The 27,306-nt window shown below is 49.8% G+C and overlaps 1 protein-coding gene across 6 annotated transcripts in view; it reads right to left on the bottom strand.

The window, feature by feature from the left end:
- Window positions 1-1,185: 1,185 nt before the first annotated feature.
- Window positions 1,186-27,306, bottom strand: part of DEPDC5 (DEP domain containing 5, GATOR1 subcomplex subunit) — a 52,357-nt gene continuing 26,236 nt past the window's right edge. For 3 of the 6 annotated variants that reach the window (XM_028710046.2, XM_028710048.2, XM_028710047.2), the window contains exons 26-43: window positions 24,876-25,059; window positions 23,524-23,684; window positions 23,015-23,132; window positions 22,429-22,596; window positions 20,286-20,505; window positions 19,125-19,261; window positions 17,965-18,088; window positions 15,115-15,177; window positions 11,716-11,867; window positions 10,616-10,693; window positions 9,273-9,405; window positions 8,773-8,881; window positions 8,373-8,597; window positions 7,131-7,300; window positions 6,256-6,427; window positions 4,261-4,321; window positions 3,568-3,650; window positions 1,186-1,836 (exon numbers count right to left, since the gene is read on the bottom strand). In XM_028710046.2, coding sequence (XP_028565879.2) covers window positions 1,544-1,836; window positions 3,568-3,650; window positions 4,261-4,321; window positions 6,256-6,427; window positions 7,131-7,300; window positions 8,373-8,597; window positions 8,773-8,881; window positions 9,273-9,405; window positions 10,616-10,693; window positions 11,716-11,867; window positions 15,115-15,177; window positions 17,965-18,088; window positions 19,125-19,261; window positions 20,286-20,505; window positions 22,429-22,596; window positions 23,015-23,132; window positions 23,524-23,684; window positions 24,876-25,059 — 2,651 coding nt within the window. In that variant the 3' untranslated portion in view covers window positions 1,186-1,543. The remainder of the gene's footprint in view (window positions 1,837-3,567; window positions 3,651-4,260; window positions 4,322-6,255; window positions 6,428-7,130; window positions 7,301-8,372; window positions 8,598-8,772; window positions 8,882-9,272; window positions 9,406-10,615; window positions 10,694-11,715; window positions 11,868-15,114; window positions 15,178-17,964; window positions 18,089-19,124; window positions 19,262-20,285; window positions 20,506-22,428; window positions 22,597-23,014; window positions 23,133-23,523; window positions 23,685-24,875; window positions 25,060-27,306) is intronic. The other 3 variants (XM_077920043.1, XM_077920044.1, XM_077920045.1) reach the window with 3 other exon arrangements.

The following is a 27,306-nucleotide window of genomic DNA, read 5'->3' as shown; positions in this document are numbered from 1 at the left end:
AATGCAGGATCCGGCCATAGCAACAATGACAAACGGCCAACCAGCCTCTACTTAAATGCCTCCACCAGCTAAGGAATAACCCATCCATCACCTTCTGAGACAGGCTTCTCCATTGTCAAATAGCTCTTATCCTTAGATATTTTCTATTATAGTGGTACCTCGGGTTACATACGCTTCAGGTTACATACGCTTCAGGTTACAGACTCTGCTAACCCAGAAATAGTGCTTCAGGTTAAGAACTTTGCTTCAGGATGAGAACAGAAATTGTGCTCCAGCGGTGCGGCGGCGGCAGGAGGCCCCATTAGCTAAAGTGGTGCTTCAGGTTAAGAACAGTTTCAGGTTAAGAACAGACCTCCAGAACGAATTAAGTACTTAACCCGAGGTACCACTGTATTGTAAGGGACGCGGGTGGCACTGTGGGTTAAACCACAGAGCCTAGGACTTGCCGATCAGAAGGCCGGCGGTTCGAATCCCGGTGACGGGGTGAGCTCCCGTTGCTCGGTCCCTGCTCCTGCCAACCTAGCAGTTCAAAAGCACGTCAAAGTGCAAGTAGATAAATAGGTACCGCTCTGGCGGGAAGGTAAACGATGTTTCCGTGCACTGCTCTGGTTCGCCAGAAGCAGCTTTGTCATGCTGGCCACATGACCTGGAAGCTGTACGCCGGCTCCCTTGGCCAATAAAACGAGATGAGCGCCGCAACCCCAGAGTCGGTCACGACTGGACCTAATGTCAGGGGTCCCTTTACCTTTACCACTGTATTATTTTTAGCCCAGGCCCAATGCTTTGATTTCTCTCCACTGGTCCTCGCCTCCCCTCTGGAATGGGGTTGGCCAGCCCTCATTTTTAAAAAAGAAAAGAGTCTCTAGCTCTGCTAGATAAACAGTTATGAAGCAAAAAATGTAGGTAATCATCTAAGCAATTTCTGTGAAATGAACAAACCTGGCTGCTCCTGAGTCAGTTTTTAGCCAATGAATGACGTCAGATAGATAAGTGAGGAGTTTGCACGCCAGGCAACAGTAAAACCCAGGTTCCTAAAGAGGTGCTATTTCCACTCCCCTTTAATGTGCTTTTCCTGCTTCTACTGTATCATCTAGTCACTGTATCCAACCATCTGCCGCTCTGTTTTGCTGCCTGCCAGCAACCACATGCAAGCAGCGAGAGCCAATGAATACACCACTCCGGCAATGGGAGGAGAACAGTGTGTTTTTATTCCATAAATATTGTACAACATTTTACATATGCACAAAAAACTCCCAATGAGCATTTTCAGAAGATGAAAAAGTTTTTGCTCGTTTTTCTGAAAAAGCTTCTGCTCTTCTTCCACTGCTGTCTGATGTCCATCAGGCTGTCCTCCATTCGGGCAGGAAGTCATTTTCCCATAGTAAGACTTATCCATTCGCACCCGTGAAAAGTGCCCATTTGTGGCATCCTGAGACCTTGCTCCCAGGAGCCTGCCCAGGATTTCTCAAGATGCTCTTTGCACCCACTCTTCCAGGACAGCTAACTGCAGCTACATTTGACTTCTGTGGCTTGTGGGGATTCTTCAAGGGGCGCTGGCGTGCATCTTCTCCAGACAGCCTGTCCAGAAGGAAACCAGCCGGTTGTCCTTGTTCCAGCAGAAGTCGGTGAAGTCCTTCAGCAGCCGGTCAGCAAACTTCTCATCCCCTGTGGCGCTGGACCGCCACGTTTTGGTCAGCATGGTGTTGTAGGCCCAGTTATAGCCGATGCGTTCCTCACAGAAGACATTCTGGTTGGTGGAGCTGGTGGAGTTGCGCCGCCGTCGCTGCTGCCCAGAAAACTTCCGCTTGGAGTATGGCAGCTGAAGGAACACTGTCCCTGAATCGAGAGGAGCACATTTTTTTTAAAAAAGCAGCAACAATCTCATATTGCAGTTAGGTTAGTGAGGGATACATGTCAGTGTGTGATGCATACTGGGACCCTGGTCAACTTAGAGCAGAGTTAGCAAGTCTGCTACTTCTGTTCTTAAAATGAGAGCTTGTCTCCTTTGTAAAACCTGCTTTGCTGAGGTTTTTGCAAACAGCTCCAGCATGAGCTAGCAGTACAGCTCTTGCAAAACATCTCTTCTCAATCAACCTTATTGCCACAAGTTTGCTCAAAGAGGGAGGGTTGGTGATCGCATTTTTTTATTTTTTATTACTAAAGTCAGAAAGGTAGTCAAAAACTTTAGGCCTCACTATCAGGCACTCTGAACTCCCCCCGAGCCACACCCCTCACTGGGCTACCCTTGAACTCTAATAATATTTCTTGCTTTGATGATGATGATGATTTGTACCCCACCCATCTGAGTGGGTGGCCCCAGCCACTCTGAGTGGCTTCCAACACATATAAAAACATAATAAAACGTTAAACATTAAACAACTTCCCTATACTGGGCTGCCTACCCTATACAGGGTTGTCTTCTAAAGGTTATATAGTTACTTATTTCCTTGACACCTGATGGGAGGGCGTTCCACAGGATGGGCGCCACCACTAATAAGGCCCTCTGCCTGGTTCCCTGCAACTTCACTTCTTGCAGTGAGGGAACTGCAAGAAGGCCCACGGTGCTGGAATTCTGTCTGGGCTGAATGACGGTGGTAGAGACACTCCTTCAGATATACATGGCCGAGGCTGCTTTTCCCTCCCCCACTGCAATAGGCCCTTCCAGCTGAGGAGCAAATCAGATGCAGCGACACAAGCATGTCGCCAGAACTTTGAGAAAGAGCTTGTGCCATTGGATGAAAGAAAGCTGGTGGGTGGGGCCCCCAGGGCAAGGCAAACCTCGCCCTAAGCTCACTCCCCTCTGGAGAAGGACAGAGCCCCTGCCAGCTGCCTTCCAGGGTCCTCTCTAGCAACTTACTCAATTTTCTCTCTTTGGTGACTGGTTGGTAGGCGGGCTGTAGGGGACTCAATTGGCTGAGGCACTTGGGTGTTATGGGATTCCTCTACAGCATACTTACCAACCAGTCCCTGACCAACTGGAGCCAAGAGCAAAAGACACAGTTAGAATGGAAGAAAAGGGTTCCTCTGAGCACATTCTGAGCCTTGGAACTGGTTTTCAGAACCAGGATTGAATTGATGTCAGAAGTCCAATCCTGGCTACTTTGAAACGTTCTTTATTTCAGAAACTGGGTATGAGAAACTGCACCCCTTGCTAGTCTCTTGCAAATCAGATTGGCACCCCCTCCCCTTGGCCAGTCTCCTTTCTGCCCTCCAAGTGCTTTTTTCCTAGAAAAATAGGTGCCGATACTCACCATGAAGTTGTTACTGTAAGTGTCACACTTTTAAACAAAAAAAAAGAGAGGTGCTGGTACTGCGTACCCTTGAGTACCTCCTTTTAAAAAAGCACTGTGCCCACCCCTGACCTAGCCCACTACTCTGCTGCAAAGCTTTGCCTTCAATGATAAAGCAGTTATCGCTTGCTAGGGGCCTTTTGCTGACTCATCTCCTCATTCAGCATATTTCTCTGCTGGGTGTTCTGGTGGTTTTATACAAGGCCAGCTGCTCACAGGACGCTTTGTGTCTTGAGGGTCACAATCCCAGAAGGAGAAGAAAAAAAAGTGTATTCACCTGTGACATGAATGTACTGGGGTTTGTTCTCTGAAGGGAAGTTGAATGCAGAGGCAGAATATTTATCTTGCACAAACCCAAACCTAGAGAGAAGAAAACGTTGCAGAAGGAAATTAGCAAGGAATCGCGGAAGGGCTGTACCTTTTCCTGCAGAAGGGTCCCAAACTCATTCCCCAGCAGCATCGTCAGGTAGGGCTGGGGAATGACTCCTTTCCTAAAACCCTGGAGAGCCAGTCCTGCCACTCAGTGGGAGCACTGCTTCGCTAGATGGGACAATGGAGGACAAGGCAGCTTCCTATGATAGGGCAAGGGGTAGAGAGCATTTGCTTTGTCTGCAGAAGGTCCTGGGTTTTCCCCTTGGCATCCCCAGGTGAGACCCCCTTGCCTGAAACCCTAGAGAATTCCTGACAGTCAGTGTAATGAATTAGGTAGACACAGTGGTCTAACAAAGAGTAAGGCAGCTTGTTCCTATGCTCCTAAGTGACAAGAGGAATGACTGCATTCTGAACATGAGCAGGAACCTGGCAGCTTGTTTGCAGAAGGTTGTATAAAAGCCAAGACTCCTGCAGAAAACCTTATTGATCTCATTTCCCCATCCCTGATCACTCTCCCCCCCCCCCCAACAAGTGACTGCCCTTCTTGTGGCTCAAGGGTTAAACAGACGCTCCTCAGCCTGCCCTCTTCTAGGCTTACCTGTGTGCGATCACCTCCTGAAGGAGATGCATGCGGTCCCAGTAGGTCTCTGGCTCAAAGCCTGGAAGAGAACAATTGGGTGACTTTCCAACCCTGCTAGCAGGATAGGATCAGATTGCACCTAAAGACGTCTGGATGTGTAGGGAGGAGGGCCAGGTTGTTACACCAGCCCTCCTTCCTTAAAACACATGCATGTGGGAGGGCCATAGCTTAGTGCTGGAACTCATGTCAGAAAGCAGCAGGGATGGGTAGGAAAGACCTCTCTCCTTCTCTGCCAGAGTTGCTGCTGGTCTCAGGGGAGACAGTATTAATACTGGGTGAAGGGCGGAAAAGGATGGAACCTCCACTGGTCCACTATGCCATATTTAGAGGTTCTAGTTCCAAGACCTGGCAAGACTCAGGTTGGAGAGAGACAAATGAAGCGATTAGCTTTCGTAACTGGGCACTCCCCTTTTGGGGGATCTTTGCCTCTTGTTTGCGATGAGGAAGCCCCTCCTGCCTTTTGGCTCATCACCGGACAGGGAAAAGCCACCGGCTGTTCCCTTCCTTTCATGTTCCCAGAAAGCACCTTAAGTCTGAAATATTTTGGGGTGGGAGGGAGGTAACTATGGTAACAGTGGAAGCAATTGCACAGCAGAAGTCTGGATCATTCCATATTGGGTGTGGGGAGGGGGAGGCAGGCGGGGGTGGTGGAATGAGGGACGCGACCACCTGGCAGGACATTCATCATGAAGTCTCAAATGGCGAGGTGGACCCTGCTTTAACACAGTCATTGCTAGAACAAGAAATCCATTTGTGGCTCTTGGGAGACTACAGCGCCCCGCCTCCCCTTAAGAGTGTTGAAAGCTGCCAAATTCCAGTCTTCACCAACCTCCTGTTCTCTAGAAGTTTTGGACTACTGCCATCACCCCCAGCCAGCATTATGATTCTGGGGATTGATGGGAGGTGTAGTCCAAAAGGAGATTCTGTCTCCACTGAAATGGCATCAGTCACACCAGATGCAGTAGAATGATCCGCCCTCAGAGGAGTGCACCTGCTGCACCTCTGTATGAGTTGCTGCCCTAGGCTTCCTTCTAGTCAGGTGAGCAAGAGGCAGATCATCCTCTCTGATCCTACATGCCAGAGAGCTGTGTCCTGGGTGCAAGAGGGACAGGGGCTCAGATTTTTAAACCAGGAGGGAAAAATACAGCACCTCCAAAATGCTCCCGCAGAGTATACACCAGATGACGAGGAGGAGGAGGAGGAGGAGGAGGAGGAGGAGGAGGAGGAGGAGGAAACCCATCAACTTTTGGTAAAGGCAGGAACTAAAACTGGAGGAGGATCCAGAAGGAGGAGAAGCCTATACAAATCTATGAGTGACTTATCAGGGAAATTTTGGGAAAATTAGGACACACACAATAATTTAAGTGAGTGTCGCCCATGCCAATCTGAGACAGGGCAGGAAGGAGGGAGAGACTGAAAATGAGGAATGCACGAGCACTGACTACCTCCTTGCCCAAATCCAAGCGCCACAGTGAGCAGAGTTTTGAAACTGAGCAAAGGGACTCTCCTCCTGTCACCAGCAGGTGCAAACAACACCTTTCCAAATTTAATTATTATGATTTATTTGTAAAATAAAATAAAATTGTATACTGCTGGTCAACAAAATAAATCAAAGCAGTTTACAGCAATAAAAGCATAAAACCAGACATGAAAAAGTTAAAACAGACATCAATTAACCATTGCAGAAGTGTGCACTCTTAATTGTCAGCATTGGCCTGGCAGAATAGAAGAGTTTTCAGCAGGCATTTCAAAGCTGGAACAGAAGGCACCCGCTGAATCTCTATCGGTAGAGTGCTCCACAAGACTGAAATATCCCATGCACCCAACTTCAGATTCCACAGGACCCAAGCAGAGCCAAGAGCGACACTGCTGGGCTTTGTGCCGGGGGGACAGGGCAGACCCTCCACTCTCACCTGAGTCACCAAGGTGCCACTGCCTCCCTCTCTTCCTTACCATCAAAGAGGTGCTCGGTGCCCTCCTTCACCAGGCAGCTAATGTTGAGAGGGATAAAGAGCTGGGCTCGAAGGGGGTCTCCGTACAAGTAACTGGGCAGCGCAAACGGGCCTTCGAGGACAGGGACCAGCAGAAACCCGCAGGAAGTGGCTTTGCGATGCCAACCTTGGACCTGGGAGGAGAAGGAGCAGAGCCACACTGAGGAAAAGAGAGAGGGGGGGAGAGGTAGAAAGGCCTAGAGCAGGGGTCTGCAACCTTTAAGACAAAAAGAGCCACTTGGACCCGTTTCCGAAGGAAAAAAACCTGGGAGCCGCAAAACCATTGCGACATTTAAAACAAATATAACACTGCATATATTGTTTCTTACCTTAATGCTATATATACAAGATCTTCCTCCTCGCAGTCGTAGACCTACATGCGCGCTGCTGCCCTCTGATCTGACAGCGGGCGGGAAGGTGACGTCGGGACAGTGCGTGACTAACGCACGCACCGCCCCCATGCGACGTCACAGCCAGTACAGTGCCCACCACAGTGGGGAGTGTCGGGGCGCACAATGCGCCTCCTCCCCTCGCTAGTATCCGCCCCGGAGCCGCGGCAAAGGTGTAAAAGAGCCACATGTGGCTCCAGAGCCGCGGGTTGCAGACCCCTGGCCTAGAGGGGCCACTGGCCAGGGCCTATATGAGGGCACAGCAACACCACAAACTTGTGGTTTACGACCAAATTCTTCAGCAGGACAACGGAAACCTAGATAACTCCACAATTCTAGGCGTAACTACAGAAGTGCTGTTATTTCCTCGCACCAAAGAAACAGGCCCACCCTTCGACTCTCCATTGCCAGTTCTCAGCAAGGAACAGTCCTACCCAACCCCTCTCACCATCTCAAAGAGAACGGCCGCCGTCACAGCCATCCAGTGCAGCTTGATCTCGAAGGCGGCGTTGAGGGAGAAATTGCCGTGGTAGTAGCAGCTGCACCACTCCAGGCGGTCCGTGCGGTTGTTGATGTCCACGTCCAGCGTCACCGTCCGCTGTTCGGGCACTGTGGCAGCTGCCGTGGGTCAGGGAACCAGAACAGCAGGAAGCCATTAAGAATGGGGGAACTACAAGGAGGAAGCTTCTAATGAAAGGCACAAGGGACCTTTGCTCAACAGGACTTATCTCTGAGTAAACAATACAGAAGGGTCTCAGCAATGGGCCTGATTCAGTACATAAGGCAGCTTCCTATGTATGCTCAGCAGGGGTTGCTGGTTTTAGGGGCAGCTGTTTTAACCAGCCTTTTCCAACAGTGGACTGGACCCCTCAGAACAAGGTAGGCTCTCCTTCGCTGGGGGTTTTTAGATGGCGGTTGGATGGCCATCTGTCAGCGATTTTTTAGCTGTAATTCCTCATTGCAGCCAAAGCACCCTTGTCGGTACCATTCCAACCCTACATTTCTACCCCCCTCCTTTTAATGCAATTTTTATTGGGGGGGGGGGGGAAATCAGAACATTGGAGATGGACTACACCCAATATTATATGGCGGCAAGATGAACAGTTCGGTTAAGCCACATTTCATGTTCTGCCCGAATCAGAGATTAATTCTTATCTCTATTTGCTGGTGGTCTTGAAAAGTGAGGCCACAGGATATATTTGACCATCTAAACTTCCAGCTTCTCAGCCCCACTCTGGAAACTTCTTGAAGCAGTATACAGTGGTACCTCGGGTTACGGATGCTTCAGGTTACAGACTCCGCTAACCCAGAAATAGTACCTCGGGTTAAGAACTTTGCTTCAGGATGAGAACAGAAATCTCATGGCGGCAGCGGGAGGCTCCATTAGCTAAAGTGGTACCTCAGGTAAAGAACAGTTTCAGGTTAAGAACAGACCTGCAGAAGGAATTAAATTCTTAACCCAAGGTACCACTGTATTGCAATTAGATTTAGATTACCCAGCCCTACAATGATCCTGCTGCCCTTGAGATGTTCTGGGCTACTGCCCCCAACCAGGATCTGGAAGGTGCCTGCTTGACAGTGCCTGGTTTAAACCCTCTCTTCCTCTTATGCACACATCATGAACTCTGTGGCGTTTCTGACAGCCCCAAGGGCTCAACTCTCCCCTGGCCACCTGCAGCCACTATCTCACCTAACAGCGCAGCTGCCTGGCTCCGTCCTCCAAAGCTGCGGCTGAAGGAGCTGTGCCTGCTGGCGTAGGAGGCCGGGCGGCTGGGTAGCCAAGGCAGAAGGAAAGCCGGGATCTCAGAGTGGAGGAGCTCCTCAGCCACAAAGGCCACCTCAAACCACTTCCGTTGGAAGGCAGAAAAGTCGTCCTTGGCGGCCGTGTGCCACATGGCTGGCTGCTGGATTCCCACTGAAGAAGAGAAGAAAAGGAGGAGAGATCCCTGTGAAATGGCGTGTTGCGTCAGCTTTGCAGGATGCCCAGAGCTACCATTGCAAGGCCAGCATCCCTGAGGAAGGCCCCCCCCAAACACCCACCCAAGCCTCCACAAGGGGTGCAAGTTGCCTTTCGCCACACATAGCCTGACCTCGCTCCTGCTCCTTGTCTTCCATGATCTTGTAGAAGTAAAACCCATAGATGAAGGTGCGAAGGGCCTCTCCTGAGGCATGGGTGATGAGCTGCTCGTCCAGCATTTTCTGCAGACAGAAGCCGGGTTAGGGTCTCCAGGGCTGACAGGAGGGCACGTCGTCTCCAGGGCCTGGGGGGCAGGCTCACCCACCATCCCAGTAGGGGTCCTCTCAACTGCACCTTGTATTCCACCCCCCTATGACTTGGGTGGGTGTTTATGCACACATTCAGCACTATGGGGTGAAGTGAAGAGCTGAAAATATGGCGGGGGGTGGGCCTCCGCCTTCTGCTCTTGAACACTGCCTGGGACCCCTCTGCCCATCGCTGAAGTCTTTTGCCTTTCCTACTGCCCAAGGCAGGCACTTTTCATGCCCGTTAGCATCCTGGTAAAGCAAAGGTCTCAATTGCAGCTGATTCAGGGTAGCAAGCCACACAGGCATGTGTGCGCGCTCTTCTCACCTGCATGATGTCAATGGCCATGGCCTGGGTCTGCACCCCTTCCACCATGTTCACCAGCCAGTGGACCACCTCCGCGCTGATGAAGCAGGTCGGGGAGAGCCCCTTCTGTTCTGACAGCAGCTGGATCCCTGTGCTGAAGCCCAGCGGGAGAAGGGACAGAATGTTAACACAGGCAGGGTTAATATTGTTCCCCTTGCCAGCCCTTGACATGCAGGTGTATCCACTTGTGGTCTGCTCTTCTGGAGAAGGATACTAAGACTATCTGGGCTGGGGAAGGCTACAGTTCAGTGGCAGACCATCTGCTTTGCATGCACAAGTTCAATCCCTAATGGCATTGCTAGGTAAGGCTGGGAGAAAGACTCCTATCCAGAGAGCCACGGCCCGTCCATGTAGACGAACACTGAACAAGCTGAAACAATGGTCTAGCTTGGTGTCATGAACCAGATGGCTGCAGAGGAGGGGTGAGAGGCACCAGGTGGGGAGCCACCGAGGGAAGAATGCTCAGAGCTTGGGGAGTGGTGGTGGGGCAATGATGAGTGGTCCAAGGGAGCAGACTGGGAAAAGGTGTCAGAGCTTAGTGAGCTGGAGGAGTCTGTGACAGAGAGCAGTCCAGAATCAGAGGCAGAAGAGGAGGCTGGAAAGAGGGGGGGGGGGCCAAGAGGCAAAGCTGAGTCAGGCTGGCGAAGAGTCACGAGTGTCTCCCCCTCCTGTTGCAACAAACTCTCTTCCCGCCTTGTCTCCCAGAACCAGGAGAGGCACTAAAAGGGCAGAGAGGAGGTTGGTTGAATGCATGCAGGCACAGTCTCCAATTGCTTGGGAAAAGCCCTGGAGAGGAGGGGACTTAGATGGGCTGGGAGAAGGCAGGGACTTTCAGTCTTGGCAACTGAATTTCATGGAGTAAGACCAGCAGGAATGAGCTGCTCTGTTCACTAGGCCTGATACTCAACCAAGTCTGTGGAATTCGTGCTTTTGGTAATAACAAGTTAACTCCAACTCTTTATTACTGACTGGCACGCTCCTGCGACACTCTGTTTGAGGCTGCTTCCCAGTTACACCGGCCCTTTATTCAGAAGCATGAGGACTAGAAACCTTATTTTTAGGGGCAGGGCCATAGCATCTGCTTTGCAAGATCGCCAGGTTAAAGTTCTGACAGCATCTAGGTAGAACTGGGAGAGACAACCCCCCCCCCAACTGAAACCCTGGAGTCTCTGCCAGCCAGTGTGGACAATACTGAGCTAGATGGACCCATGACCTGACTCTGCACGGGATGGCTTCATGTTGACTGCCTAAGAGGCGAGAGAGAGAGAGAGAGAGAGAGAGAGAGAGAGAGGGGTTGCCCTTACGTGGGGTGCTTCATGGCTTCAAGGATCTCTATCAAAGTAGAGGATGAGGTCAGGGAGGTTGCTGAGGATGGCTGAGAGCTGCAAAGTTAAAAAACACACACTATATAAATATATTTAACCACCAGCTCAATTTGGCTCATTTCAGGCAGCCTTCCCTAACTACTTAAGGCCCTCCAGCTGCTTCGAACGTAAGAAAAACCTGCTGGATCAGGCCAAGCGGGGGTGGAGTGGGGAGTCCGTCCTCCCCTCCTCACAAACATGGAGGCACAGCACAGCCATCATAGCTAGTAGTCATCAGTAAGCCTCTCCTCCACGAATTTGTGCAATCCGCTTTAAAACCCAGTCTAGGTTTGTGGACTTCACTGCCTTCTGTCCCATAGTTTAACTAGCTATCTGCTGCACGAAGCAGGACTTGATTTTCTCTACCTTTGTCTCTTTCCTTAAGTCTCTCTCCATTATCAAAAGTCTATTCTCCTTTCAAGACCATGCCAGGGCTTTCGGAAAGCAGGAGCCTAAACATCTACCAGCTTCTGTAATTCAGGTACAGTCGCTCTGCTGCCCGTACAGATTTTACAAAGAGTTAACTCTAGACAATATAGCTGTGTCATCTCAAGTCCGGGACAGCCCGGGAGATTTATTTTATTACATTTATTTCATAAAATTTATACACTGCTTGATTTGTTTGTTTTTAAACCTCTCAAAGCAGTTTACAAAAAAGACGATCAAATTATCAATCAGAAAAAGAACCACAATTTAAAACATTCAAAAAGTTAAAATAACAATAAAAAACAGATTAAAACTTGCACCGACTCTCTAAACATCTGGATAGGCTTGTCTAAGCAAAAAATGTATTTAAGAGGTGCCAAAAAGAATATAGCGAAGGTTTCTGCCTGATCTCAAGTGGCAGGGAGTTCCAAAGTCTAGGTGCTGCCACACTAAAAAAAATAAATCTATTTCTTACAAATGAGGAACAGTTGTTATGTGGCACAGTTCCGCTGATCAGAGTGGCTGAGTGGGAATGTATGGGGAAAGGCAATTTCGTAGGTATACAGACCAGACAGGCCCACAACAAGGCTTTTTACCTGTGGCAACCGGCTCACCTGTTCTCGACGGAACCAGATGTTGCAGATCCCTGGTCTCCTAAGTTCTGGGAGCTGGCAAAGGCTTGGCTGATGCTCCTGTCTGTGGACTGGCTTGCGTTGCTCAGCGCAATGCCTTCAAGAGTGACAGGGGCTGTCTGATCAATGGAGACCTGAGGAGGGAAAGAAAGGCAACTCCTCTGTGGGCACAATTCATTTATTTAATTTAGCAGCATTAATCTAAACCAACTGATATTGAAAAGCCATATATAAATACGACATAAAAACCCAATAAAAGTTGTTGTTTTTTAATAACCTCAGAGATACAAAACATGAAAACAGTATTATAGAAACAGACATTCAGTAATTTCAGGTTCCAGTCTTCTGGATCAGGGAAAACCTGGGCAGGAAGATTAGACTTTAGAAGACACCTGAAGCAACCTATACATGATGCTTTGCCTATGGTAGAAGGAAGGCATTTCAGAGTGCTGGGAAATGCCCATTTTGGAGACACCACGCTGTGGTATTTTGTAGAGCGCAGCACCACAAGCGCAATTCCCCAGACCATCATCAAAAGCACATGGCTGCCCCCAAAGAATCCCGGGAACTGTGGTTTGCTAAGGGTGCTAGGAATGGCCGCTCTGTGGCCCCTTCCTCATTCCCTGGAGAGGAATCCTGTCGCGAGGTGATGAGAAGCCAACCTATCTGGCAGCGGAGTTCAGGGTCCACAGAAGAACATTAAGAAGAGCCCGGCTGAATGAAGCCAACAGACCATCTTGTCCAGCACCCTGTTCTCACAGGGGCCAACCAGATGTCTGTGGGGATGGAAATCTGGAAGCAGGACCCAGGCACCAGAGCCCTCCCCCCTCCCGAGGTGTCCAGCAACTGGTCTCCAGAAAGCACTGCTGCCTCCAGTTCTGCTCCTTTCTTGGGACAATTACTGCTTCCTCTCAGCTCATGGGAAGTGTTGTGCGTTTCACAACCTTACTGAAAAAACCAGAACCCTGGATTACGAAATTGTGCGAGTTGCCTCTTCTGTTTAAGATAAGCCCTCAAGAGAGCCAATGCAGTGTAGTAGTTAGTATGTTGGAACTAGGATGTGGGAGACCAGGGTTCAAATCCCCACTTGACTATGAAGCTCACTAGGCGTGTGACCTTGGATGGGCCAATCATTGCCTCGTAGCTCAAGCTACTGTATTTTTCGCTGCACAAGACGCACCCGACCATAAGACGAACCTAGTTTTTAGAGGAGGAAAACAAGAAAAAAGAAAGCAACGCAAAGCCTCTTGAGCGAAGAGGGAGGAGCGCTCCAGTTGCGCTCAAGAGGCTTTGCATGGCTATCCCTGAAGCTAGAAGACGAAGAGGGATCGCTGCGCAGTGATCCCTCTTGCTCTTCTGGCTTCTGGGATAGCTGCGCAGCCTGCATTCGCTCTATAAGGCACACACACATTTCCCCTTACGTTTCAGGAGGGGGAAAGTGCGTCTTATAGAACGAAAAATACAGGATCTCACAGGGCTGTTTGGGGGAGGGGGTTAAATGAGGAGGTGAGCAACCATGTACGTCACCTGGAGCTCCTTAGGAGGAAAAAAAGGTGGTTTGAAATGCAATAACATAAAATTTGAGTTTTCGGGGAAAGGGAGAGGAGCTGAGACGTTCTCCTCCTCCTCCCCTCCGACCAGTCAGGCTTGCAGCTTGTGTGATGACACAGAACGTTTCCCCCCTGCCCAAGGACTGGAAAGTGGGACAATCCAAGGGAAGGCTTGGGAGTTGCGGTGGAATGAACAACAAAGAACCTTCTGGAAGGAATGAGAGCCTCAAAAGCCTCCGCGTCAAAATGAGGCCAGCTGCCCCCAAAACGGATCCCATCTGCTGCTAACAACACAGTATGTCAAAGCTTTGGTAGATGAGGCACTGGGATGCATGCGCACAAATGATGCACTGAAGGCCTCAGTCGGCAGCAGGGCTAAGGAAAGAGAGGGAGCCATCGCAGTCCAAATTAAGGTCTTAAAATTAATGATTGTCTTGAGCATCTATGAATCTGTTCCGACGCTGAGCAAAACTTCCATCTAATTTCATAAGCAATCGTTAACGGATACCGTCCTCCTAATTCCTTTGAAGGCGTGGTTCAGTGGTAGAGCATCCGACTTGGACCTGGGAGACTAGGGCTCAATTTCCCACTCGACGACAAAGGTCACTAGGCCTGGCCTCAGGTCTGTCCCTGCCTGACCTACCTCACAGGGTTGTTGTGGGAATTCAATGAGGAAAGGGGGAACCATGTACGTGACCTTGAGCTCCTTGGAGAAAAAGGTGGGAGATGAAGGCGACAAACGAATAAAATCTCAGCCGCTTTCAAAACCCTCCACCACCATCTCTAAATCAGGTTTCCGAGTTGAGAGACAATCTGTTTTTTTGTTTTCCCAGAGGCGTTTCAATTCACACCACAGTCGGGTGATTTGCAACCTTCATTATCTTTCTGAACACAAGAAACCCTCTTCAGGTTATTTAAGCAGTTATTTAAGTTCTATTGACTCTTATTTCACTTTGCAAGAAGGCAACAAAAAACGATTAAAAAGGGAGGGGGGGGGAAGAGGCACGAATAGCGTCATTGCAGCCCCCTCCCCGCCTGGGGACGGATGGCTTCCTGCAGGCCCAGCTTATGTGACACCTCCCCGCTGCCCCGCATTCACACCCTCACACCCTCCCCCCTCACCACCTACATGACACTGTCTCAGCAGCCAGGAGGAACAGATGCTCTGCTTGGAATTGCAGAGCCAGCCTCGCCCTGGATCCCCTCCAGCCTTCTCTGAAGAGGAACGAACAGCTCTCATTATATATTAACCGGTACTGCATGTTCCCAATGGCACTTTCGTCCTCCCTCCCTCCACCTCCTGCAATTCCAGCATCCTCTGCCTCTCAAAACCATTAGAAGCAGGTCACGCACCGGGGGAAAAAGGTATTGCCTGGCCGCAGAAGACGGTGTGAGCCTCCTGGGATGCAGAACCCTCAGGGCCCAAAAGGAGAGAGGACATCAGTCTACTGGCCCATCTAGTCCAGCCTCCAGTTCCTCAAGGAGGCCAACCAGTTGCCCCTTCTGGGAAACCCGCAAGCAGGGGATGAGTGCAAGACGAGTCTCCCTTTCTGTGGTTTGCAGAAACTGGCATTCAGGAGCATTGCTACTTCTGACTGTGGAAGCAGAGCAGAGCTGTCATGGCTGGTGGCCACTCATATCCTTATTCTCCTCTGTTGTTTTGCCTGACCCTCTTTTAAAGCAATCCCAGCATCACTGCCTCCAGTGGGAGGGAGTTCCATAAGCACCCAGGAAGAGCAGAACAGAAGTGGTAGCAGAGGGAGAGATAATGGGGCTCCGCTAAAAAGACCAGCTGCGCCAAGGGACAGCAGGGGCCTGTCAGGAAACTGACCTGCGTGTGGAAGGCAGATGCTGTGCGTGGGCTCCGGACATACTCCACAAAGAAGGTCCCATCCTGAAGGCATCAGAGCAAAAAGCCGTGGGTGGCGGCAGCAGCAGGAACAAGATGGGGGAGGAAGACACACGTTTGTGCAGAACTCTCACCATCAGGAAGAGGAGGAAGGGCAAAGGAGGCAGCAAGGAAGGGGGAGGAAACACCTCCAGCACCCAGAGAGGGGCCTCCCCCAGGGTGAAAAGAGCAAGCAGTTTGAAGCACCACATGCCGGGCCAGGAGGGCTTCACCACCCTGAAAACAAAGTCATTAGGGATCCATGCACCCTGGGAATCAAAATTCTGCAGCATGCATGACCTCTGCATCTTGAATCTGCTTTGCAAAATGAGCAAAATGACACAGACGCTTCTTGCAGGCATGAAACATCTAATTCCACCACCCCTTTGGTGTCTGGGATTTCATCAAGCATTTCCCGCATGCTTTCCTTTCAGGCATGAGGGCTAGAAACTTGCCCTTCAAACAAACGGACAAGCAAGCAAGCAAGCAAGCCGAGATTCCAAGCAAACCAAATTTTGTGCTCAATCCCTGTCCACATTCTGGACTTTTCCACTCCGCCTGCAGAGCTGCAGCAAAAGGCGCAAGGTCCTAGCATAACAGCATGGGGGCTCTTAATTTCAAGAAGCAAGGATGGTTGCATAGCAATGGGAAGGCATGCAAAACACGCCCGCTTTCCTGCAGGCACACCATCCATTCAAAGTATGGGGAAGGGGCGCAAGGGGGTGTCTTTCCTGGAGCGGGGAGGTCTACTGTATGTTGCCAAGGGAAACCCACATGCAGGACATGAGTACAACAACAGCGTTCTCCCCTTCTAGCAACTGGTATCCAGAGGCATTTACTGTCTCCACCAGTGGAGTGAGAACATAGCCTTATCCCCCTCCATTGATTTATTGAATCCTCTTTCAAAGACTCTCATAAGCTGTTGGCCATCATTGCCTCTGGAAGTTTAACTCTTGTGTGAAAAAGGACTTTCTTTTGCCCACCCTGAATTCTCCAACATTCAGTTTCACTGTATGTCTGTGAGTTGCAGAATCTCTCCTTGCCATGCATAACTTTATTTCTCAGTTTCACTGGGAGGGTGGAGACTTTCCAGGTTTTTTTTACATGTGATCAGGAGAGGCCTTTGCTCCATGACGGCCCATCTAATGCCTTTCTTGGTGCAGCAGTTTCCTAGATACGCAACCTGGGTCTTAAGAGCCAAGGTGACTCCTAGCGTGGTGTGACTAAGCATGGGAACTGCATTAACTCCATCTTAAACCTTGCCTGAGGCTACTTTGCCAGTTGACAGCAGAAGCAAGGCTACAGCTTCAGCCCATTCTCTGCAATACTGGGATAATAATGAAGATGCACTCCCAAGAGCTCCAATCCTCTGCCCTTCATAGAATCACAGAATTGCAGAAATGGAAGGGACCCTGAGGATCATCTAGTCCAGTGCCCTGTATTGCAGGACTATGCAGCTGTACCCATATGGCAGTGGTGGCCAAACTTGGCCCTACAGCTGTTTTTGGACTACAACTCCCATCATCCCTAGCTAACAGGACCAGTGGCCAGGGATGATGGGAACTGTAGTTCCAAAACAGCTGGAGGGCCAAGTTTGGCCACCACTGCCATATGGAGATCGAACCTGCAACCCTGGCACCACCACGCTCTAACCAACTGAGCTATCCAGGCCGACGATGTTATCAGAAAAGGTATAGAATGTCAGCACATTCAGCTTATTTTAATTTCAACCTGGTTAAGTGCTCCGCACAGCCGATAGATCACAATGAAACACCAATGCAAAGGCCCTTCAGCATGGCAAACATTTACAAAGGCTTGGGAGGACGGCCGTCCGACGTCTTTTCCAAACCAGCTCCCTATTTCACACCTTCACCCTCTCTCCTTTAAAGGATGCATAAATCCAGGTAGCCTGGCTGACCCAGAGAAACTCCCCGTCCACCCGTGTTTTTGTTAAGTTTTGAAGAAGCCAGTGTAAAACCAAAACAAAAACACAGCAGCTGGACCAGGCCCAAGGGACTGGATGGATTCTGCTGAAGCGGAAGGGCTGCAAATAGTTCCTCACGGACACTCGTTTGCACAAGGCTACGTACACATGTAAGAACACAAGAAGAGCCTGCTGGATCAGGCCAATGGCCCATCTAGTCCAAAAGGAAGACAACCGCAAGCAGGACCTGAACGTAGCAGTGCTCTCCCCACTTGTGGTTCCCCAGTATACTGCTTCTGACAGAGGAGGGAGAGCACAGCTATCACTGGCTTGCAGCTGCTGATGGTATTATTCTCAGTGAACGGGATGAACCCCACTTTAAAGTCATCCAAACCAGAAGCTGTTACAGACACCACTCAAGATTCCTCATTACAGTGGTACCTCTGGTTACGTGCTTAATTTGTTCCAGAGGTCCGTTCTTAACCTGAAACTGTTCTTAACCTGAAGCACCACTTTAGCTAATGGGGCCTCCCGCTGCTGTGCCGCCGTGGCGCAATTTCTGTTCTCATCCTGAAGCAAAGTTCTTAACCCGAGGTACTATTTCTGGGTTAGCGGAGTCTGTAACCTGAAGTGTATGTAACCTGAAGCGTATGTAATCCGAAGTACCACTGTATGTCTCTTTATGCTTTCCTGGACGGTGTGGTCAAACCCTCTGGAATTCCCTCACACAGACAACAGAGTCATGACCCCGCATGGAGCGAGTGAGGCTACAGCTCGGCCGGAAGAGTTAGCAGATGGGTCCATGCCAGCAACATGCACGGGGCAAACGTGGCCTCTTTGAAACCAAGCCCCAGAGGCCGTGTCCTTACCTTGCGTGGACTGTCCACATACGTCGGTGTCATGGCCATGCTGCTGCTGTTCTCGGCTGGCTGGCTGGAGCTCTTCCCAGCAAGTGCTGCTACTGCTGCCGCCGCCTGCTGCTCTCCCAGGGTCCTGGAGAAGAAAGTGCAGGCAGAACGGAGGGATGAACTCACACTTCTTATTTGCGGGCAGTAACCACAAGAAAACAGTTTGGCTGCCCACTCGACCATTTCAACCTGCATGTGTGTTTCTGTGCAGAATGTGGCCTGTTGCACAAAGTCACGTCGGTTGCTCTGGTTCAGAAAGTATTGATCTGATGTGGAGAGATCTTTCCTATTCTAATTAATTCAAGAGGGTTCTGGAAGCTTCTCTGCATGATACAAACAGGTGCAAGCTGGAAGTTTCTAGCTGACACTATTCTGCCTAGAAACAAGCAGAAGGTTCATGATGTTTGGGTTAGTCCTTCAGAGAAGCTGAGCACAGCTGGTTTAAACTGGTTCTGTTATCTCTTTCTGTCAAGGTTATGCTGACTATAAATAATAAGGCCAGAAGGAGCCTGGGATTCACTCTTTTCTATCTCTCTTTCCTTCTGGTGTTGTGTTCTGTATATAGTATGCTTAGTGTTAAGGTTTTAGTCTTATTATAAGTTATTGTTAAGTTGCAGCATACTGCTGCAACTGGATTTCTTATGGACAGTGCCAATCCTGAATGTATTGGATTTGTGACCGTTATGCTCATTTGCCTTCCAGTAGCAGTAAAGCTCTGCTGGATGGAATATTAATTGCCTCTGGTCTATGCCTTTGGGAATCCAGCAACGTGTTTTAGATTTTACTCTGCTAATTATACGCTGAAATTTGCTCTGGATCAATACGAGTAGAATTCATGACACTCTTTGAATAAACATACATAAATTTATTATTGTTAACCTAACAGAGAAATAATTTAAGGATCTTTACAATTTTATAATATGCAGAGAATAATATGTGTTGAAAAACCGGAGAGAAAAGCTGAGGGAAGTCTGGAGGTGGGTGGGAGGGAGGATTTTTCTTGGGGAGGGGGGAAATGAAGATGATATGTTTTTGATAATTTGTTATTTTGAAATTCTTAATAAAAACTATTTTTAAAAAAAATCATGACACTCAACACATTGCTCAGTGTCCCAACTCACTTTTGGCTGGCTTCCATCTCCAGCAGAGCCGAGAGCGCAGAGGTCCCCTTCTTACCCAGAGGGGGAGGCCCGGACGGTTCCAAAGAATGAGCGGAAAGCGGACCCGCCATCTGCAAGCCTTTCATAGTGGTCCCTTTCTAAATGGAAAGGGATCATTGGGGGGCAATGGAAAGGGAAGAGGGGGAAACACAGAGAGAAGAACATCATAATCTGACTTATACTAAGTCAAGAGTATTGGTCTGGCTAGCTCAGTACTCCCTACACTGGCTGGCAGTGGTTCCTTAGTCTTTAAGGCAGGGAATCTGGAGATGCCAACAGAGACTGAACCTGGGACTTTCTGAATGCAGAGCCGGTACAGGAGTCTCCCCAGTTACGTGTGTTTGACTCGCATGCGGCCATGCATACGTGCAGCACTGGGAAATCATTAATCGGTTTAAACTGCAAAATGGTGCAAAAAGAGCGGGGAAATGGCTAGCCTTGGCAATTTCAATCCCATAAGCCTTTGCACTGACCTTTGAGGCCTGTGGAGAGTTGGGAATTTGAGAATGGTTTGTAGGGAGTGATTCGTGCCAGTCTGGTAAGTGCTGCTGGTTTTTAAAAGGGTTTTTTTCAAGGGTTTCCAGAGGTTTAGAGCATGTTTCCGGGCTTTTTAGAGGCTGTTCCCCACTATACGCAATTTCATGCACATGTGCGTTACCTGGGAATGTAACTCCCACGTTGTGGGGAGAGGCCTGTACTCTACCATGGAGCCACAGGTATTAAGTCACATGACATTTCAGTAGCTCTTCAACTGTAGGACTGTGATTAGAAAAATCCCTCCTTAGCTCATGAATGAATTTTATTATTTCGGTCACAGACCAGTTCCAGCCCACATACAATATCAAGGTCCTCAGTTCAGTCTCCACTAGGAACTTGTTACATCAGTTTTATAGCTGTTTGACTCCCATGAGAATTAAAATCTGGCAAGGGTGCAGAGAAAAAGCGTGAATGGAACAAAGACTGACGAGCAACAAGAGCAAGTAGGCTTGTGAGGGAGCTGGGGCTGGCATCAGCTCCCTGCCAAAAGTCAGCACGCTGGCCACAAGGTCTAGATACACCTTGCAGAATGTGTGAACGGGCCCACAAAAATTCACAGAGCGCTGGCTCAGGTCACCGGCTCACCCGGATCATCCGGTCCGACCGGTGGCGCCTGCGGATGCGGTTCAGCCCCTCCACAAAGCGGATGAAGCCATCCAGGAGCTGCCACTCCTCCTCGTCCGAGCGAGCCTTGCCCCCGTAGACGTCGCAGTGCGCCTCGCCCTCCATGATGCGCTTCGTGGCACTGATGCAGGCCGGCAGCAGCAGGAAGCGAGTCCGCCAGAATTTCAGCGACTCAATGAGACTGGGGGGAAGCCAAGGGGGGTGGGGTGGAGAAACACGTGGGAATCATAATATGCGTATGTCTTTGGATAATTACAGTGGTAAAGTAAAGGTAAAGGTACCCCTGCCCGTACGGGCCATTCTTGACAGACTCTAGGGTTGTGCGCTCATCTCACTCAAGAGGCCGGGGGCCAGCGCTGTCCGCAGACACTTCCGGGTCACGTGGCCAGCGTGACATCGCTGCTCTGGCGAGCCAGAGCCGCACACGGAAACGCTGTTTACCTTCCCGCTAGTAAACGGTCCCTATTTATCTACTTGCACCCGGGAGTGCTTTCGAACTGCTAGGTTGGCAGGCGCTGGGACCGAGCAATGGGAGCGCACCCCGCCACGGGGATTCGAACCGCCGACCTTTCGATCGGCAAGCCCTAGGCGCTGAGGCTTTTACCCACAGCGCCACCCGCATCCATACAATTACAGTGGTACTTTGGGTTAAAAACTTAATTTGTTCTGGAGGTCCGTTCTTAACCTGAAACTGTTCTTAACCTGAGGTACCACTTTAGCTAATGGGGCCTCCCGCCGCCACCACACGATTTCTGTTCTCATCCTGAAGCAAAGTTCTTAACCTGAGGTACTATTTCTGGGTTAGCGGAGTCTGTAACCTGAAGCATCTGTAACCTGAAGCGTCTGTAACCCGAGGTACCACTGTAAAGGAGATTCCAACTAAAGATTAGGAAGAACTTCCAGATGGTGAGAGACATTCGACACTGGAACAGGCTCCCTTGGAAGGTGGTGGACTCTCCTTCACTGGAGGTTTTTAAACAAGAAGTTGGATGGCCATCTGTCAGGGATTCTTTGGCCATGATTGCTGCCTTGCAGGATGACCCTTCCCAATTCTAAAATTTTCTGATTCTGTGTCATGTACGGCAAACATCTGCCAAGCTGCTCAAATTGAGTTAAGTATCAGTCAACCAACCTTGCAAACATATTTTACAGATTTCTACACCTCTTCCTGCCCATCTGTGCTCACCCCTTGCAGCCTGGCAGAAAAGGAGGAGCCAAACTCTCATGCTACTTCAGAGTTTGGGTGCCAGGAGGGGATGCTTCCTGGCCACGTGGGGCAACCATGCAAAGGAGCTGCTGGCCAGCCTGCAGCCCAGAGGTCAACATGGCTCCCTCTGGTTGCACACAAGAAGATCCTCATTGAAGCATCTCCTTCTCAAGCTTGATGCAGGAGCTGCAGCAGCTGTATTGGGTTGCTGCCACACTCTGGAGACCAGAGTTGTGGGCTTCTTTTTTTAAAAAAATAAACACACAGCCAAATAAATCTGTTACATTAAAAAAAGATGCAGAGCAGTCACAACCAGAACACACACAAATCCAACACAAGTTTTCCATGCAATATAGGGAGCAGCCAGCCAGACATAGACAAATTGCCCAAATAACTAGGAGAAAACAAGCCTAAAAGTATCAAAAGAAACACTTTTATGTTGCTTTAGGAGTTCATCCTATTCTTCTGAGGAACTGATATTGAACACAGCTGGAGATCAGTGTTAAAAACTCAAGATATATAAGCCAGGTACCAAATGTCTCCTTAAACCAGGGTTACAGTTGCTGAAACAGAATGTCTTGTTGCCATTTTGTGGCCAGATGGCTCAAAAGTCGTATTTTTCAATGCAACGTTTTGGTTCCTGAAATTTGTTCCGATCATGCAGATAAAATATCACAGGTAGAATTCTATAGGATGTGTTGTTACGTGTGTGAAAACAAGGAAAATCCAAGGATCCCCAGGCATGCACCTCCAGATGGTGGAGACGTCAGGCACCATCCTGGCACTCAGGCATCTTCACTTGGTCGCAAGTGGCCAGTAGCCAGGTGCAAAATGTGACTGGTGAATTTCCAACGTGCCTGGAGAGCACCAGGTCACTGAAGGCTGCTCAGCACTTACCTGAAATCCTCTGATCCTGCAGAGCAGATGTACTGGTCCAGGTAATTCCACTTGTATTCCTCTAACCTCTCATGGGAAAACTCAACCCAGCAAGAAACAAACTCAGAGTCAGAGTGGGAAGGGCACAGGCTGTAGGTGTAGTTTATCTGGGCTGATTCATACGGATACCTAAAGAGAACAGAGAAAACCTTGGCAGCTCAAACCCACAAGCTTTTTTGTTTTCATATTTTTTAAAGCCAAGCAGCTAGTCCACATTGGCCCTGGAGTTCCATCTGAAGATCAATACTCAGAAGATTACCTTGCCCCCTATATATAACGAACCAAACATTGTGCCTTGTAGGAGAGGGACTTGTTCCATCATCCAAGAGGGAAAGGAAAAGCGTGGGAGGCTTGTGAAGTGTATGGCTCACAACGCCCCTTGCGCTATGGTTCCTGAACCTGGAAACCTCACGCAAGGGATTCTGACGGGTGGGTGGTACAACCCACCTCTGAATCAGATTTGACAGAAGGAAGGAAGGATGGATTCTGGCCCACAGAGCCAAAAAGGGTCCCTCACTCCTGATCTAAGGCTGCCAAAGTTACTCACTTTGGCAAATACCGAGTGACGGTAATGATTTTGTCCTTCAATATCACTTTGTGGAAGGTGCGGCCCATGCTCAGCCAGTACTGGTCCTCCTCTTCAGCCCGGATTCGAGACACGAGGCCTGGTGTGTAGGAAGGGTATCGTAAATATATATATATCTCAAAGTGGTTTGCAGCAATAAAAACATAAAAGCATTTTAACTTCGTACAGTAGGCTGCTTTCTACACATGCATGCACCGCCAACATCTCTCCCCTCCATCCGGCAAGCCAGAGACAAAATTGGAGTTCAATGACACATCCCAGCCAGGCAAAAACATTCCAGGAGGGTGCAAAGCAAGGCTGGTGAGGGGTGTTGCACAGGCATAGCCTGGGAAGAGGGCTGGTCTCCCACCATTGCTCAACTGCATTTCCAAGTCAACCAAGGGCTAATCTGAACTCATTAATCTCCCTCCTTAAAATGGAGGAGGAGAAGGAGGAGGAGGAAGAAGAGAGGGTCTTGGGCAGGCTCTCACCTCTGCTGTACAAGGGGCTGCTGCTGAGAGGCGGCTGGACGGCTGCAGGCGGCTTCTGAGGCTTGCTTTGCACAATGAGCTGGTAGCCCTGCATGAGCCTCTGGCATATGAACTCCTCAAACACTTGCTGGGCCGTCATCTGCACACCTTCCTCGTCCCTCCTGAGAAGGGAAAAGGCAGGCAGTGAGTTGTCCCTACCTCAGGCAGGCAACCAGGCACCACCCTCTTCCCACAGCAGCCAACCAGACGGCTATCTGCATGAAGGGGGAGGCTGGAAGATTCAGGAAGTCTTCCTTTACACAGCGCATAGCTGCACTGTGGAATTTGCCGCCACGGGAGGCAGTGATGGCCGCCACTTTGGATGGCTTTAAAAGAGGATTGGGCATACAAACAAATTATTGTCTTATCCTTATTTTTTCTAAACATTGTTAGGTGAGCTTCCCCAAGTCCCACCTGTCTGATTTTCATTTTACCTCATCTTTAGCAGTTTCATGTATCATAATTTTTAACCATTTTTTTATCACACTTAAAGGGTAAAGGGACCATTAGGTCCAGTTGTGACCGACTCTGGGGTTGCGGCACTCATCTCGCTTTACTGGCTAAGGGAGCCGGCGTACAGCTTCCGGGTCACGTGGCCAGCATGACTAAGCCGCTTCTGGCGAACCAGAGCAGCGCATGGAAACGCCGTTTACCTTCCCGCTGGAGCGGTACCTCTTTATCTACTTGCACTTTGACGTGCTTTCGAACTGCTAGGTGGGCAGGAGCAGGGACCAAGCAATGGGAGCTCACCCCGTTGCAGGGATTCGAACCATCAACCTTCTGATTGGCAAGTCCTAGGCTCTGTGGTTTAACCCACAGCACCATCCACGTCCCTTTATCACACTTACTTTTACCATAAAAATCTTCACATTTGTATTGTTTATTTGTGTTATAAAGTGAATAAAAAAATTTGGGGGGGTAAAGAGGATTGGGCAAATTTGTTGGGGAGAGGACTACTGGCAGTTCCTAGTCATGACAGCTTTGTTCTGCCTCCCCAGGAGGGGAGAGGGCTCTTGTTGTTCAAGTCCTGCTTGTGGGGTTTCCCAGAAGAAGGCATCTAGTTGGCCACTGTGAGGGCAGGAGGCTGGACTAGATGGGCCATGGGCCTGATTCAGCAGGGCTCTTCTCATGTTCCCCACCAGGGGCGCTACCTGGAAGAAGCTGGTCTGGCAGTGACCCCCCTGCCCTCCCAATTACTTGCCATTTCTCCAGCCACTGGTGGCCAGGCCCAGCCTAGCCCAGCCAGTTCAACATCCCAAAGCACCCAATGGGACAGGGACAGCTCTCCGATTTCAGCCACAGGGTAAGCGTACCTGTCCAGATCTGCTTCGGGCAGCAGGTCATAGCACCCTTCGGTGTAGTCGTTCTGAAGGCTCTGGCGGTCCGGGAAATAATCCGTGGTGAGGGGGAGGCAGGCGGGCGTGGTAAGAGACTTCCAGTCCACCCCGACTGTACAACAGAAGCCTGGCACTACGGGGGGAGCAGACAGCGTCAGAACTGCCTCGTTTCGTCACCGGGCGGAAGGCAATGGGGGTGGGTTGGGCATCAGTGCGAGGGAGGAAGGAGAGAGAAAAAGAGAGGAGGAGGAGGAGGAGGAGGAGGAGAATAAAGTGCCACAGAAGCAAAAAATGGGAAAAGGGAAGGAAGGAAGGAAGGAAGGAAGGAAGGAAGGAAGGAAGGAAGGAAGGAAGGAAGGAAGAAAGAAAGAAAGAAAGAAAGAAAGAAAGAAAGAAAGAAAGAAAGAAAGAAAAAGAAAAAGAAAAAGAAAAAGAAAAAGATAGATTTGCATGGGGCAGGAGAATGAAAAATGTTCAGGATGGGAAAATGAGGTGGGAGGAAGGGTCGAGGAAGAGGGGAGGAAGGTAGGGAAAGAAAGACAGAGTTTGTTAAACAACACAGTGGCCATGCCGATTCACTCCCATCATGCAACTGGGAATAAAAATAAAGTTAAGTAACAGTTCAATTCGCCTTTCGATTTGTAAACTCGAATCAATACAGCAGCTGCAGGAATTAAAAAAACAACAACAGCTATTAAAAGCATCCCAAGGCGAATGAATGAAGAAGTGCAGGACAACACCCGTATTCCAAGCCCAGAACAGGAGAGGGAGAAGACCCTTCTCCTCCTGTGTCAAAGTGCCAGAGAAAGAGAGGAGGGCTAAGAGAGGGCAGCAGAGCGGCCTACACCCAGCAGAAGTTGCACACTCATTAGAGCAGCAGCAGCAGCAGCAGCAGCAGCAGCAGGAAAAGGAAGCACGGGAAAAAATTTAAAAGGAAAGAATGAGCAGCACAGGGAGGTAAGAAGGGATCTGCGGGAATAGTGAAAAGGGGGATCTTGCTGGGGTGACCCTTGCCAGTGGGTGGAACTGGCAGGGAGGCCAGTGGTAGGAGGCACCCAGGCCAAAGGCAGGCAGAGCCACCCACTAAGAAGGCAGGCAGACTTGGGAGGATATGGCTGGTGGCGCAGTGCCCCCCCATTTGCCCTAAAAGGGGAGAAGCTTCCCAAGGAAGCAGAGCTCACAGGATCAAAGCCGCCAGTTGCTCCACACTCTGGGCACGGGCTGCATCAAAGACTCCTCTCGGCCAAAAGCCCCTCTGCATCCCCAGCCTAGTGGCCAGGGCAGGACATTCTTTGCACCTTCTGAGCCAGCTGACAGGTGCAGAAGGAGACGACGAAGATGGGGGACTCATTTCCCCACAGTGCTCTCTCCCACACTCAAGATGCGTAAGTCTGGCTCAACAGCACGAAAGACAGAAGCCAATCTAAAGGGAGAATGGCATCTGCACCCGGAGAGGGTTCCTGGGACTCATCTCCTGCCATCCACGGTTGTCAGAGCAGCTACTTGGGCTGGTTCCCACATCCATGAGGGAAAAGCACTGTACACATGCTCAGAGACTTCCCTCAAGTCCTACCTATGTTCCAAGGCTAAGCCATCAAGGGCAAATTCCTGCATCGGAGTGAGCCTCGCAAGACACTCTGGGCTTGGCAGATATTGTTCACAGAAGATGGGCACAATAAATCCAAACAGAAGGCAAATTTACACGGAGACCCACTTTTTAATGGCAGGCAGATCAAGCCCTAGGACCAAAGTTTTTTGTTGTGGAGTGGGAATTGTACTCAGGTTCCAGAGCATGAGCAATCTAGCTTCCCTCTTTCCATCCCAGGGCACAGACTGTGCTCTGGTCTCCACCCAAAACGGCTGCAATTCGCAAGAGCCTCACAGCTCTCTGAGGGGGAAACGCGAAAAACAATCATAGGCCGCCTAAGCAAAATCCTTCCATTTAAGAATTTTGCAATCGACTCTGTGATTGAAGAATCGCAGCCCTCCGATAAAACAGTCCCGCAAATGACTCTGAACGGGCAACCTGGCAAAGTATGTGCAAGGGGGTAGAGCAGTTTTCTCCATTCACTTCCAAGCCTCCTCAATAAAAACTGCATTTGAAAAGGAGATGTAAAACTGCCTCTTCATTATTACAAGGGCTGTCCAGCAACTTTATTACGTCTGCCTTCTAAAAGATTCAATATCAAAGCACTCAAGTGTGTCAAGGAGAAAGATTTCCTGTATGCGGGAACAGAAAACCCAGTTAAGTATGTCACCCTGTTCTTAGAATTAAGACACGGTGAACCCAGCAACCCAGACGGGGTGCCAGCGGGGGAAGATAAGGTCCCAGGCAGGGGATGCTGCCTCCCCCAACTTCTCACAGGTCAACATTCATTAGTCTAACAATACATTTGCCCTGCTCAAG

This window comes from Podarcis muralis, chromosome 16, assembly GCF_964188315.1.
Source record: "Podarcis muralis chromosome 16, rPodMur119.hap1.1, whole genome shotgun sequence".
NCBI classification, from domain to species: domain Eukaryota; kingdom Metazoa; phylum Chordata; class Lepidosauria; order Squamata; family Lacertidae; genus Podarcis; species Podarcis muralis.
This window is presented reverse-complemented; position numbering and strand designations above follow the sequence as displayed.